Source organism: Dryas octopetala, chromosome 1 (assembly GCF_963921425.1).
Source record: "Dryas octopetala chromosome 1, drDryOcto1.1, whole genome shotgun sequence".
Classification (NCBI taxonomy): Eukaryota; Viridiplantae; Streptophyta; class Magnoliopsida; order Rosales; family Rosaceae; genus Dryas; species Dryas octopetala.
The window spans coordinates 11,156,959-11,170,900 of NC_141366.1; the positions used below are offsets into that span (position 1 = coordinate 11,156,959).

The 13,942-nt window shown below is 36.0% G+C and overlaps 3 protein-coding genes across 4 annotated transcripts; 2 read left to right on the top strand and 1 right to left on the bottom strand.

Moving 5' to 3' along the window:
• Nucleotides 1–396: 396 nt before the first annotated feature.
• Nucleotides 397–5,985, bottom strand: LOC147297792 (UDP-Glycosyltransferase superfamily protein). Of its 2 annotated transcripts, none has more exons than XM_086248856.1 (18): nucleotides 5,644–5,985; nucleotides 5,464–5,555; nucleotides 5,264–5,297; nucleotides 5,039–5,094; nucleotides 4,779–4,919; nucleotides 4,341–4,489; nucleotides 4,170–4,259; nucleotides 3,999–4,065; nucleotides 3,843–3,906; nucleotides 3,630–3,738; nucleotides 2,753–2,919; nucleotides 2,491–2,601; nucleotides 2,328–2,389; nucleotides 2,167–2,219; nucleotides 1,930–2,005; nucleotides 1,420–1,548; nucleotides 978–1,037; nucleotides 397–690 (listed from the first exon to the last, which is right to left on the bottom strand). In XM_086248856.1, exons 1-17 carry the CDS (start codon nucleotides 5,906–5,908, stop codon nucleotides 1,020–1,022), a joined length of 1,683 nt encoding a protein of 560 aa, XP_086104982.1. In that variant the 5' UTR covers nucleotides 5,909–5,985; the 3' UTR covers nucleotides 397–690; nucleotides 978–1,019. The 2 variants fall into 2 exon arrangements, with proteins under 2 accessions (XP_086104982.1, XP_086104973.1); XM_086248847.1 differs by having other exon boundaries at nucleotides 3,630–3,744.
• ABCI14 (trigalactosyldiacylglycerol 1) lies at nucleotides 5,861–8,015 on the top strand. The gene is made up of 3 exons (XM_086248868.1): nucleotides 5,861–5,996; nucleotides 6,525–6,784; nucleotides 6,885–8,015. The coding sequence occupies exons 2-3, from the start codon at nucleotides 6,738–6,740 to the stop codon at nucleotides 7,888–7,890; spliced, it is 1,053 nt and encodes a 350-aa protein (XP_086104994.1). The 5' UTR covers nucleotides 5,861–5,996; nucleotides 6,525–6,737; the 3' UTR covers nucleotides 7,891–8,015.
• Nucleotides 8,016–10,068: 2,053 nt separating this feature from the next.
• LOC147297794 (coiled-coil protein (DUF572)) lies at nucleotides 10,069–13,606 on the top strand. Its single transcript, XM_086247521.1, has 9 exons — nucleotides 10,069–10,215; nucleotides 10,330–10,599; nucleotides 10,771–10,920; nucleotides 11,035–11,169; nucleotides 11,414–11,479; nucleotides 12,089–12,142; nucleotides 12,279–12,389; nucleotides 12,956–13,040; nucleotides 13,159–13,606. The coding sequence occupies exons 2-9, from the start codon at nucleotides 10,402–10,404 to the stop codon at nucleotides 13,413–13,415; spliced, it is 1,056 nt and encodes a 351-aa protein (XP_086103647.1). The 5' UTR covers nucleotides 10,069–10,215; nucleotides 10,330–10,401; the 3' UTR covers nucleotides 13,416–13,606.
• Nucleotides 13,607–13,942: the final 336 nt, after the last annotated feature.

Consider the following 13,942-nt stretch of genomic DNA (forward strand, 5'->3'; position numbering starts at 1 on the left):
CAAATTATAATTTTAGCTCCTGTATTTTGATTCAATTTTCAGATGAACCCTTTAGTTTTGATTGTGACAATTGTACCCATGTTATTTTAAGCAAAATTTTGGCACGTAGAAAAAATATGCCATCATATATCGCTTCATGGCAGGCATCTAACCTACTTGGCTCTCTTGTACAAATGCACCCCTTCCACAATTTTTTTTGATATGATGCTTAGGCTGGATAGTTCATTTCTTGCCAAGTTGCCAGTAATCATATAAATGACCTCATTGTCCAACATGGAGACTTAAATGTTATAGATCTATCATCAAACAAGCTGTCATGGGTTTATTCCCAGCTCAGTTGGTTATCTTGGGTACCTAGAAAACTGGAATGGTTGCACTCCAACAATAATAGTATATTTACTCTCTTTTTTTATTGTAAAATGAAATATTGTTTATAAAATAAACTCAGTTCATATCCAGAACGAAACAACATGGCCTATACTGTTGTTCCGTTTCCATGGGGTGTCAAACAAGCTAGTTCGAAAGTCTTAAGAACTGCAAATATTCACAATATTGTCAATGCCTAATATTCTGAAAACGCTGCTTGGTTACAATATTAAATGACAGCATATCTCTGTGTCCATGAAACTGTTCTGAATCTGGCTCTGCACAGAACTTTGATGGCACCAAAATCAACTGCTTTACCCAAGCCTGAAAAAGTAATTAAATTACAAAAATAAACCATGTGTTTGGTAAGTCCTCTTCAATTTGTATCACAATGTATGGCCATGTTTTTCTTTTTCTCTTTCTATTTTCTGTATCAATATGCTAGATGTGCACAGTTCTCATCAATAGCATGGAATACTGAAAAATGGGTGAAGCAATTGCATTGGTCCAACATCCAAGCAACACTGAAAGGTGCAGGACATTAGTCCAGCAAACTTTGGTTGTCTGCCCTAAAGAAACATTAATTGGGATCATGATATTATGGTTATTACCTCATTGACCAAAGAATTTTCAACCGCAACCAGAAATCAATCTTAGTTTTGAGAGATAACCTGCAATTTCAGATCATAACTATGCACAGTAAGTAAAAGCAAATCTAGGTGCTGTAGGAAGAGGAAAAAGAAGAATGCTCAAAAATAGATAATACGAAATCCAATCAATTAACAATTGTTAGAGACCTCAGGCTGGAGTGACCAGGGTAATGCTTGGCATACAATGACCCTTTTAAAACAAAACAAACAATTTCTATGCAAATTATATATGCACCCACTAGGAATTGAACCCAAGAACCCGCCTCCCATCCTTGTCTCAAGGGAGAGGCAGTGTCAATGGACCCAAAGGCCAATCTCTAGAACACAACCAGATTTGAAGCAACACAAATGATGACAATTAGTTGATAACCAATACTGATTTTCATGCATAGAGTAAACTTGCCTCTGATATTAATGGTTTGGCATGCTCATCCCACTCAGTAGCCCAGCTGACAGAAGAAGCCATTTCCAATGCACCATTCCTGAGCACCTTCAACGAATCACATGCATCTGGAAAACCCTTAAACAGCATCTGTGCAGGTTATCAGAGACAAAGATTATCATTAAGAAGGCACACTAAGCAATAATCCAAATATTTAATCCACAAATATCATGAAGAAGGCACATTAAGTATATTAGTTTCACCTATTAACCACCATGAAATGCACAAGAAGACACTATCAAATTTGATGTAATTCCAGATAAAAATATATGAGATACTTTAGGTATATTGTTTGACTACCAGAGATTGATGAGGGAATGGTACCAAAAGCCACATTGTTTTGAATTATTTTAATGGAATAGTCAAAACATCCTGACGAAGAAACAAGCAAAACCTTCCAGCAATCACTAGCTGTATATTTTCTGAAGTCATTCACAACAGTAAAGCATCCAGCTAAGTTGACAAACTTACCAAAAGTTCATCAGCTAGCTCTGAAGATGATGAAAACAGAAGGCCGTTTTTCTCAACTTGCACCAGCTCCTTTATACTTTGAACCAAGATTACCATAACCAAGGACATCAGGTTTGAATGTACATCATCCCCAAAAGCATAATTTGTATATAAATATATCACGTGATGAAAAAATAAATAACTATTCCTATCATAATTAATTAATTAATTAATTAATTAATAAAAGCAAGAGTTTACCATGAGTAGGAAACAGCACAAACTGGAAGTCCACAACCGAACATGTCCACAACCTAATGGCACAAAATTGTACAAAAATTGAAAGTGAAGTTCTTGTGAAGTTAAAGAATATTTATATTACCGTAGATCTTATCTAGAGCAGTACTCAGTTTATGCTGTACCTTCATGGGAAGATCCAACCCTGATGAGGAGGTATGCAAGCATACACCAAGGTCTGCTGATCCTGTAAATTCAGATATATAACACGGGATAATTTCCAAGGAGCATATAATGTACAAGGAACAATGGGGACAAAGCACAAGCAATTGGAAACAAATGACCTACCAAGAAGCAATGGATAGTCCTCAGCTGACAGCCATGCAGTACGAAATGCCACGCGTTTGAGGTGTAATCTCCTAATTTTTTCTTCATATTTTTCTTTTTCAGGCCCTTTACCTACACATATTATTAAGTCAGTATGGAAGTGCGCAAGATACCCCCTTCTCTTTCAAAAGCACACACACAAAGCTAAAAAGAAACATGACCAAAAAATAAGCTAAAACAAACCTGACATACTAGAATGAAAAGCAGTTATGTATTACCTCACCTGTAATAACAAATAACAGCCTAGGGTACAAGTATTGCTTCCCACTGTGCATTTCCTTCCAAAGAACCTCTTCTTTAGTAGAATCATCTTCATTTAAAATAGCAGCAACACGCCTGTCATACATGACAGCTGCTTCCAGGAGAATACCAAAATCTTCATCAGGAGTCCTATAATGAAGCAGCAAATCCACAGTATGACCGGTATTACCAATGACATTAATTTTGAAAAATAGTTGATAGCTTGATGTAACTTAAAGCTCATAATGCATACGATTGCTCTATGAATTAAGAAAATACTACTGAATTAAATATTTCAAGAGCTGGATGGCTATGAACTCAAACTAGCCTCCCTTGACCTTCTTCCCAAACAGAGGGGAGTTACAATCAAAAGACTGTCTCATTGGGCAATTCAAAAAAATGCACCAGGAGAGTAGAGGAAGGGTGGGATCACTCATAATCATAATTGACATAGTTTAGCAAATGTGATTATATTCAGTATGTTGAATAAGGATTAAGGAGCTAAGAAGCTATGAATATTGAATAGAACTAATACCACAATGCCAATAATTTCATAAATGAACCAAGAGAAAGGAAAAGGATTTAAATAAATTGCAAAGATAAAAAAAAGTTTAAAAAAAAAAGAACAAGAACTAAAAGATGTGAGGTTAAAAAGAAAAAAAAATTTATTGAAATCCAAATGTACAGAAAACTCTATTTGTGCAACATCTTTAAGACAACTAATAAAGGGCAGGAAAAACACCAAATAAAAAATCAACAGCATACACCAAACCAAATTCCAATTTATGTTACAGACGGGCAGATTTCCAGCACATACTACCCATGTTACATTATCAGTATTTCACTAAATACTAGCTCACCAGCTTGTACTGCTAACTATGAGTGCCGGCCTGTTTGGCTTTGGGGTAATGTCAGTGCCAAGCAGGGTCGTAAACAAAGTCTCATTTCTGTCCTGGTTCACCATTTCCCCTGTTCCTGTTAGAAATATGTTAACATATTGAGTGTCCATTGATTATCTATGAAGCTCAATTGAGATGCAAACTGTAGATTTACAGAAAGGGATTATATATTACCAGTGCTGGTGCAATCTTGAACACCAAGGGGCTGCCTCAGATTTTTATTCAATCTGCAGAACAACTAGAAATAATTCACATATTAAACCAAATTCTCCAAATAAAAAAATAAAAAAAAAAAGTTTTAAAACAAGCTCAGCATTAACATTAAAACACCTTATGCTTTTCTTCAAGTGAAGCAGGACGGAAGAACTCAGGAGGCTGATCATATAGAACCGTGGCTCTATTAATTTGTAATACAAGAGAAGAAAAGTAAATAATAAACATTACTTGATAGTGAAAATTTCTGAATGTAGTAAAGTTTGAACACTGAGCTGACCCTCTTACTTAATTCCCCAATTTTGTTCCAATTCATGTTGCATTGCCCTTGTGACACATAAGGAACCATTTGCCATCTTCCCGAAATGTCTCTCAAACCTAAGCAAACAAGAGAAACTCAGATCTATTGCACAATAAAGAATAGTCAAAACAAAAGTCTAAAAAGTAATTCAATAATACCAACGGTATATTGCCACAAATCGACTACTTCTTCCAAGAGACAATGCCAGTAAAGTATATCCAAAATTATGCCAATCAACAATAAATGCAGATTGCCTAAGCCAGCTTGCCCATTTTACAGCAACTAAGGTTGGAACAGAAGGTGGATTCTGTACAAGCAAAATAAACCAAAAGGTTTTGTTTTTTAATACGCAATAGGATTTAAAGAAAGGGAAGTTCAAATTCAATTAATTTGTACTGTACATTTAAAGAAGTAGACGCTGAAAACTAAATTTTTTAAACCTAAAAGTTACTGTCTAGTTTATAAAGGCAACTAATTGATAAAAATCAGGACATGGTCAAAGCAAAACAATTAAACACTGCCTATTCTATAAAGGTTATGCAAGATTTTTAACAATGCAACCTTCAATTTTCCCAACTAGAAAGATGCTATCTCACCTGCACTAGAAAAACATCAGGAGCCGGTATCTTAACACAAAGAAACCAAAGAAGCACAAAAAGTTGAATCACTGGCTTGAGCAAAAGCACCAAGGGTTTTAGTATGTTGGGTAGGCCATGTGTAAATGTTGGCCACTGCTGCTGCATATCAGAATCAGAAAAACTTTAATCTTGTGGGAGACTAAAAAAAAAATATATATATATATATATTAATGGTCGGATACTATGGTTTAAAAACACACACACACCACACTACATACCATTTTGTGTATGTGAATAGACTGATGCTCTAGGACAGCAGAATGGGGTTCAGAACCTGTCCAAACATTCAAATTTACAAATAAATCAGCATTATTAGAAATTTCTCCTTTGTTCTCAACAACATAATTATCAAATAAAACAAGTAGACATCTCTTATGAAACACATTCAGAAACAAATTTTCTCAACAATGCACATGATTCTAACATGAAAGAAAAAGGTGTACCTCCATATGCAACAATATCAACCTCTAGAGATGCCTGCAATGCATGTTCAATAGTCAAAGTTACTAAAAGCCCAAAAATTTTCATGGAACAATGAGCAAGCGTGACTTCAAAATACATTGCAAAAGTATAACATAGAGAATCAAGAATTGGGCTGTTGCTAAATTGGCTATGCTTATTATACACAAGAAGAAACACTTACCTGACGGGCTAGCGAAAGAGCATGATATTGCATACGGGGGCTGCGCCCAATGTCACCCAACACCACCACGCAAGCCCTCCCTCTCTTCTCTCCTATAATCAAATTCCAAACCCCTCATAAATCTGATTATGAACTACAAAAAAAAAAATGAGAGGAAAATTAAAAAGAGCAGAAGCTGACCTTTCCTGGCCATCTCTGTGCGCTTTGGACTCTGATCTCTGACGAAGAGTGGTGTCAAGGTGCAGACAGACTTCACTTGCAGTTGAAGTCTTGAAGAGAAGGACGAAGGGAGTTTAGTTGGGACTGGGAGGTTCAATGTGGGCTGGCTGAGTGGGCTTGATGGGAAAAGAATATAGTGGGCCAACCCACAATTGGCATTTTGGGCCCAAAAGACTCGCACACTCGCACTCATCTCAGTTGCCTCTGATTTCGTCTCACCACCCATCCTCTATCCCCGACTTTTCACCATTGTTAGGGTTCTGAATTTCTTTTGTTTTATCAAGGCCTTCAACTTCTTGAGTTGAGCTTCCAAGGTATTTTGCTAGTTTTTGGTGGATTGTTATGCTATGCTGTTTATTGTGGTGCAAAATTGTTCAATTTGGAATTGGAGTTTTCTCTGCTTCTACATTCTGTATAAGAGTTTCTTGGATTATCTTCGTGAAGAAATGAATGCATTATTTGTTGTGTTTGGTAATATGTTGATGCTAGCTTGGCTGAGTTTGCCTTAATTCATGAGTTTGAGGGGTCGTTAGGATTTTAATTCCATTTACGTTTGACTTGGGATTGGTTTGGAAAAAAGCATCGTGCTTTAGAATTGAAACCAGATTTTGGGCTTATCAATTTGGTTTTGGTGCAAGCAACACTTGGTCTACATGAATACTTGTTTCTTTTTTCTTTTCTTTTTTTGGCCATTGAATACTTGTTTCTTTTATTTGTTTAATTTGATTCAAAAAGAAGTTCATTACTGTCATTCACTCTTTCTGCTTCAATTTCTCATTTCTTGTATTTTCTCTTTCTGTGTGTGCACTCTTCATTTCTTATTTATCTTGTGATAAAATCAGGTGAGCACAGTCATCACTGAGCCTGAGTGTTAAATACCATGGTAATCCAGGTAGAGCCCACTCCATGTGGTTGTATTGGGTTCTCTGGTTTTTGAAAGTTTCTCACACATACTTCCAGACTTTCCATGTGGTGCTTTCTCCTATGCACAAACATCTGAAAGCAGATTGGATTGCGTATTCATACAAAGTTCAGAAAGTTTAACAAAACCGACCATGCAAACAGCTTCGTATCTTCATCCGTTCTCTTATTTCTCTGACAGGTCTTTCTCTCTCTGTCTCACTCATTTTTTACAAGTACACAGTCTCATGTTTTTGGGTTCATGTCTTGAATTTCAATTAAAATGTTAAAACATATTTCAGAAGAAGCTTTTTAAAACCAGATGGGCGGATTAAATTACAAATCCCATATTCAAGTCAGCTTGTTAGGAAAGTTGCACTCACTAGAAGACCTCAGACATTCCAGTTTCTTGTGCCTATGCAACAAACCAGATTGTTTGCAATCCCGAACACAGATGATGGCCACCCTTCTGTCTCTGTGTTAGAAGATACAAATCATGCACCCAATTCTGAAGCAGAGACGTTGTTGCACAAATGGTCACCTCCCAGGTATTTGTGGAGGGGATTGTCAGCTCTTATCCTGGCAGGGCAGGTAATTGTTAGAACATTAAAGGGCAAAGTGCACTGGAGAAATACTCTCCAACAATTAAAGAGAGTTGGGCCAAATTCAGTCGGGGTCTGTCTCTTAACTTCAGCATTTGTTGGCATGGCGTTTACCATCCAATTTGTAAGAGAATTTACTAGATTAGGGTTAAGCAGAGCTGTCGGTGGGGTATTAGCCCTGGCTTTCTCAAGGGAATTGAGTCCTGTAGTTACATCAATTGTGGTTGCTGGGCGTATCGGAAGTGCATTTGCAGCAGAGTTAGGAACAATGCAGGTTTCTGAACAAACTGACACATTGAGAGTTCTTGGGACAAGCCCTGTTGATTATCTTGTGACACCGAGGGTGATTGCTACCTGTATTGCTCTACCGTTTCTAACTCTTATGTGTTTCACAGTAGGGATGGCATCCAGCGCGCTCCTTGCTGATGCTATTTATGGTGTTAGCATTAATATTATTTTGGATTCAGCTCGGAGAGCTCTAAACTCTTGGGATATAATTAGCGCAATGATCAAGTCACAGGCTTTTGGTGCAATCATATCTATTGTGAGCTGTGCTTGGGGAGTTACCACTATGGGAGGGGCCAAGGGTGTTGGGGAGTCAACAACTTCAGCTGTGGTTATCTCTCTCGTTGGGATCTTTATTGCAGATTTTGTACTCTCTTATTTTTTCTTCCAGGGAGTTGGAGATTCATTGAAGAGAATATAAGTGGTTGTTGATCAATACATGGTGCTGAGTTTCTCCATCTTTGTTAGTTTTATGGGTGTTTGATTAAAACAAGATAAACATGGAATGATCAATATATGTGTACTTGACTGCATGCTGTTTTCATACTTTGGCTGGTCAGCTGTCCTTTCCATTTATTGCCCCCTATTTTTCTCTTCTTCCGTTTTTTGGGAGGGGATGTTTGAGGGGAGTGGGCTGGAAACTGGTGAGTGGTGGCAGTAGCACCGAGTTCTATAGCATGAAGTATTGCTACAAATCTCTGTGGATAGAATACTTTAGAATTAGTTGTGAATGACATTTTCAAGCTTGTAGTCCACTATGATGGTTGAAGCATGATTTCTTGAAGAATATATATACATATATATATATATATATGTATGTATATTCTTGAAGACAATCATAAAGATAATCTTGAAGCATGATTTTTGGTGTCAGATTTGCAGTAAGCATCATAAAGACAATCTTGAAGCATCTTATTGCTAAGCAAGTGGTTATGATTTTGATGCACTCGGTGTTCATTAGTAAGAATTGGGATACTGAACTGTTGATGCAGAGTTTTGTACCTTTCCTTTCGCTGTTTATTGTTATAAATACTGCTCTGTGATTTGTCATCTTCACCTATGCAAGCCAAGGGCCTCACAGGGGGCAAGAGGAAATTGAGAGGGGTGTTCAAGGGGAAATGAAGCTTAAAAGAACTGTTCGATCTAAAAGACAAAGCACCTTTAAAAGAAAAAAAAAAAAAATATATATATATATATATAAAAATGGTTTATGTGAAACACTCTTCTTTTTGTTGAATTGGAGGACGAAGCCCAACAAAGAAAAGAAAAGGATCAATTAATAAGCACGTCTCCAACTCTTGTTGAGCATACCCAGTTCCAAAGCCAAGCATTATGACAAATCGACAAGGTGCTAGGAGTTTGGATGCAGCAGCTCATCATCACCATTCGCCAGCAATTCTCTGGTAGTTGAGGTGGCTTATTAATATTTAATGATGCCACAAATAATACATATGGATTATGTTGTATTGGTGTGTGTGTGTGTGTGTGTATCATTCTAATATAGCTTAGACAAACCTCATACTTTTGTCTACACTGGATGGCATGCAAATGAAAAATGCATTCCATTTCCATATATTGTTTGAAAATTCATGAAATGTATTTTTTTTCATTCTCTGTTTTGTCATTTCGAATATTGTATCCTTCTTTAATTATGTATTGTTTGAATATTAGGCTTTCTTATGCATTTGGATATTCAAAGTGAAATTTTGGTTTAAATACTATATAGCACACTTTAAAAAAACAAAAAAAAATTAATTTATGTACTAGATTTTGTTGGCACTTATTTTTAACAATATTTAGAAGGTTAACAGAAAATTTTTTTGTGGATGGGGTCAAAATCGTCGTTCAGCTCACCCAAACTTTTTTTAAAATTCTTTTTATAAATTGAATTGCAACGTTACAATATATATATTTAACCGGAATTGTGATTGCAGAACATAGCTTCCAATTAGATAGCATGAGACATTATAGAAACTTATAGAATTGGTAACAAACTAATTCAAACTTATTATTCCCTAAGCCCTAACTTGGTATTTATGTTTTTATGTTTTTAGTTGAGTGGAGGGGAATCAAACTTGGATGCATTGTGGGTAAATCTACGACCCTTCCAACTAGACTGCTACCCAACAATTGCAAATGAGTACAAAATTTTTATGAATATCTTTTTGTGTGTAGTATCACTCAAACAATATATCATACAATTTATGCTAATTATATGACAATTTAATATATGTATAATGTACACACATAATTTGATAATTTTATACTACTTATAAAATTTCATAGTAACAGAACAGAAACCAAATATAGGTTGCATAGTAATAGAGCAGAAGCTGGGTAAGATTGTTTAGTTTCTATCCCTTTCCGCGCCAGCCTCTTTGGCATTATCATTTGGCTCGGCTCTTGAAAAGTTAACATGGAAATTAATGTTTGTACCAACCGGTATAAACATTAAATTTTTATACGTTCAATTTCGTTAATGTTTACATGAAGTTAACGTTTAGTCTGCGTTTTAGTATAATTTAAAAAATTTGTGGATCAAATTAATATTTTTTATAATTAATAAACAAAATTAAAAATAAGTGTAAAGTTATCATTTTTAGTTAAATACAAAAATGAAAACTGCCCCCTCTTAAATCTCAATTGCGACTTTGCAAAATCCCTAACGACCTCTCTGTCTCTCTCCCTAACGACTCTGCCAAAACCTTTATTCTTCTTTGGCCAGATTCACTCACGCACTCAACAGGTATGTATCAGATGCACTCCCATTTTCACAAGAATTCTTCTTTCTTTTGGGTTTTCGCCAATATATCATTGAATCTTTCTGATATCTCTGTCTTTTGGTTTCTGCAAAACAAAGGAAGAAGAAGAAGAAGGGGGCATAATCCCGAATCGAATCAAAGAGCTTTTCGGAGTTTGAAGAGAATCAAAGATGGGAGAGCGCAAGGTGCTCAACAAGTACTACCCACCGGACTTTGACCCTTCGAAGCTGCCCCGAATTAGGAAGCCCAGGAATCAACAGATAAAGGTCCGAATGATGCTTCCCATGAGTATTCGCTGCAACACTTGTGGGAATTACATCTACAAAGGCACCAAGTTCAATTCCCGAAAAGAAGACGTCATCGGCGAGGTACTTGCATTATTCACTGTCTTAGGGTTTTTAATTGCCTTGCTGCTAATCTTGGTTTGCTTTCTGGGTTTTGTTTGTTTGTTTTATTTGATAGTTAGTGGATATTGTTGTTTTTGACACGAAATTGTGATGTTCAGTGGACTGGGTTATTGATGTCTTTATCATTTGCAGACGTATTTGGGAATTCAAATCTTTAGATTTTACTTCAAATGTACCAAGTGCTCGGCTGAGCTAGCGATGAAGACAGACCCGCAAAATTCAGACTATGTTGTTGAGGCCGGTGCTACCCGAAATTTTGAACCCTGGCGTGATGAGGATGAGGTGAAGAGAGGAAAAACAAGCATTCTGTGTACACCCATGTTTTGTGTTTTCAGATACCCCTATACTGTTGACGACATTGTTTAATGGCTTGATTCATGTATATTTTCCTTTCAGGTAGTAGATAAGGAGAAACGAAAAAGGGAGTCTGAAGAAATGGGAGATGCCATGAAATCATTGGAGAACAGAACCTTGGATTCAAAAAGAGAGATGGACATCCTTGCTGCTTTGGATGAGATGAAGTCCATGAAGGTAGATGCCTCATTAGTTGTTTATCATGTGACAAGGTCATCAATTTGATGCCTTTTGACTTGGATAAATGGATAGTTAATGCAGTTGGATGTGATCATACAGTTTTGCAACTAAATCATAGTGCATGACATTTCTTTTTGTCAGTTATATATATGTATATGTATAATGTGTTATGTATGCCTTAAATTCCTTTGTCATCTGCAATTCAATACTCTAATACTAATACAATGTTTGTGGCTTCCAGTCCAGGCATGCGACTGTGAGTGTGGATGCTATGTTGGAGGCTTTGCAACAAACGGCTGAACAAAAGGTATGACTTTATGTGCTTTTTTATTATAGACTACTTTAAACCCAATGGACACACACACACACATCTATATATATGGTAGTGCTCCCTGTCCAGTGTCATGTATTGTATGCATGTATATATGTGGATCTGTTTAGATCTCTTAATGCAAAAACACATGGGAGCATGATTCCTGAAGCATGCAATAGCTGCAGCTCAGATGTTACGGTTCCATGGATTTTTTACATCATGTAATTCAGGGTTCTTATAACAAAAATCAGGGTGCATTAATATAGCCATAGAAATTTGATAGGGAACTTCTAGAGCCCATCTATTATAATGGGTTGGTTGACTGTCTTTTTAATGGAAATAAAGCTGCACTAAATTAAAAGTGACTTGAATTATCTTCTTACCCTGAACCCAATCAACAGATAAACCAAATACCTTATATAATTAGGTCATCGTGTAGGGAAGGTGAATTTGAAGGAGTGGAGTGATGTATATATATACATATAATTTGTACTTTTAACATGTTTTGTGCATTCGTTTCTGTATTGAACATGCTTTTCCACCTGTTTAATCCCAGTTTTATTATTTAGTGTTGTGCATTCTAAAAGGTTGACGTGTTGACAGGAGCAAAAGCTGGAGGAGGAGGATGAAGCAGTTATAAAATCAATAGTGTTCCATGTTAGTACTGATATACTTTGTTTTTATGCCCGACTAAATTCTCCTTGATTTATTTCCTTTTCTTTTTTATTTCCTATTCTTTCTTGTGGGATGTTTGTTTTTAATGTGACCTGTTTTTTCTTACAAATTTATGCAGAACTCAAGAGATTATGTTCGAAGAATTCATGATGAAGATTTAGATGATGATGATGGAGATATGGTTGAGCCTTTAAGTGGCAACAGTGATACATCTAATCATAGTTTGAAGGTATGACATGTTGGTTGTTGTTTAGTTATTTACATATTGGTGAACTTATGTAACATTAGTGTTGAACTTAGATGCAAACTAAGAGAATGAAAAATCAAGTTGGACGACTTTATTGCCTTTAGCACAACTCCAATTGCTGTATGATGTATTAGCACGGGCATGTAAAAAATCTGAGGGATTATCAATTTTCTTAGGGAGAAATCATATTGGAATTGGGATTGTTAATTTGTATAGGAAGTTCAAATTGAGCTAAAATAAGCTTCATTCTTTTGAGAGTGGTTGCGTGGGCAGAAAACTGAATTTCTTTATATGAATGCTAGAAATTACATGATGATTCATGTTTCTGAGACAGTAACACTTGTGGTGGCGGTCAGGTACCCTGTTGCATGAAAGAAATTAATTTGTTCCCTTGTGGGCTAGTAGGCCTCAACTTGCTAAAATAACAAACACCAGTGACATTTGATATGAAATCCATGTTTTTTGTTTTGGTAAATATGTGATATCATGTTTCTGTAATGGACAACATTATGCTTACAAATCTTTGTTTGCATGTATTTGCCATGCAGAAGCAAAAGCTTACTCAAGGGCTTCCTAGTAAGCCAACAGATGTGTTGACAAAGGCCAGTATTTCTGATAGCTCAAGTAACAGAGGTATGTCAAAGTCAAACAGACACAAATTGTTTTCATCTCTGAGTTAAACAATATTTATTTCCTTCCAGATGCTTTTCATTTGGCATTATTGAGCATGTTTATTATTTGGCAATTGCAGGAAATCAAAATGGTTCAGAAGCTTCAACTGATGCTAAATTCATCTTTAAGTCTTCAACTGTTAGGGTTTCTGTAGTTAAGAAACCAGTTGTGGCAGAAGGTAACAAGTCAGCAGAAGATGATAAACCACTTGGAGAGGGGGTTAAAAATCTGACAGTACCAGATGAGAAAAAACAAGAGGGGGAGAATAAAACCAATGCCACAAGCAATGTATTACAATCATTGTGCCAAAACTATGATAGTGATGATAGTGAGTGATTATGTTCATGAACTTCTCATTTTCATTCACACAATCATGTTTTGAGGGAAATCCTTTCAGTTCATTCTTCAGCTAAATTGGTTATCATTTGTGTATTATAGAATGAATGTTGCCAAAATGAGAACATAACTTTTGAAGTATGGGCCTCGTTTTCTCAAAGCTCTGTTAAAAAATTTCCAGTTCAGCTTAATTATTTATGTCAAACATGGTGATTGTTGTATGGACAAATTGAGACCCTATCCACGGGAGAAATATTAATTAATTCCTTTCACGCCATAAAATGCCTGACCACCCACCAGCAGAAGTGTTTGTTTGTTTATACCAAAAGGTTCGGAGTTTTGATTATGAAAGCAATGTACATATAGAAACATGTGAACAAGGATATATTACAATAATGGAATATGTAATTTTCAATTTTTTACCCACTATACTCTTTCAGTACATGTGTACACGTTACAGACTTACAGTTGCTGCTGATGGTTTTTAAAGCTCATTAATCTCCTAAAGTGTGTGTATATTTATTTCG

Coding starts and splice junctions, on each gene's coding strand:
- LOC147297792 (XM_086248847.1), bottom strand. CDS start 5,908: ATGGGTGGTGAGACGAAATCAGAGGCAACTGAGATGAGTGCGAGTGTG. Junction 3,907..3,998: donor CACTTGAAGAAAAGCATAAG/GTGTTTTAATGT, acceptor AATTATTTCTAG/TTGTTCTGCAGATTGAATAA. Junction 2,220..2,327: donor GGTTGGATCTTCCCATGAAG/GTACAGCATAAA, acceptor TTGTGCCATTAG/GTTGTGGACATGTTCGGTTG.
- ABCI14 (XM_086248868.1), top strand. CDS start 6,738: ATGCAAACAGCTTCGTATCTTCATCCGTTCTCTTATTTCTCTGACAG. Junction 6,785..6,884: donor TTCTCTTATTTCTCTGACAG/GTCTTTCTCTCT, acceptor AACATATTTCAG/AAGAAGCTTTTTAAAACCAG.
- LOC147297794 (XM_086247521.1), top strand. CDS start 10,402: ATGGGAGAGCGCAAGGTGCTCAACAAGTACTACCCACCGGACTTTGAC. Junction 11,170..11,413: donor ATGAGATGAAGTCCATGAAG/GTAGATGCCTCA, acceptor TGTGGCTTCCAG/TCCAGGCATGCGACTGTGAG. Junction 12,143..12,278: donor TAAAATCAATAGTGTTCCAT/GTTAGTACTGAT, acceptor AAATTTATGCAG/AACTCAAGAGATTATGTTCG.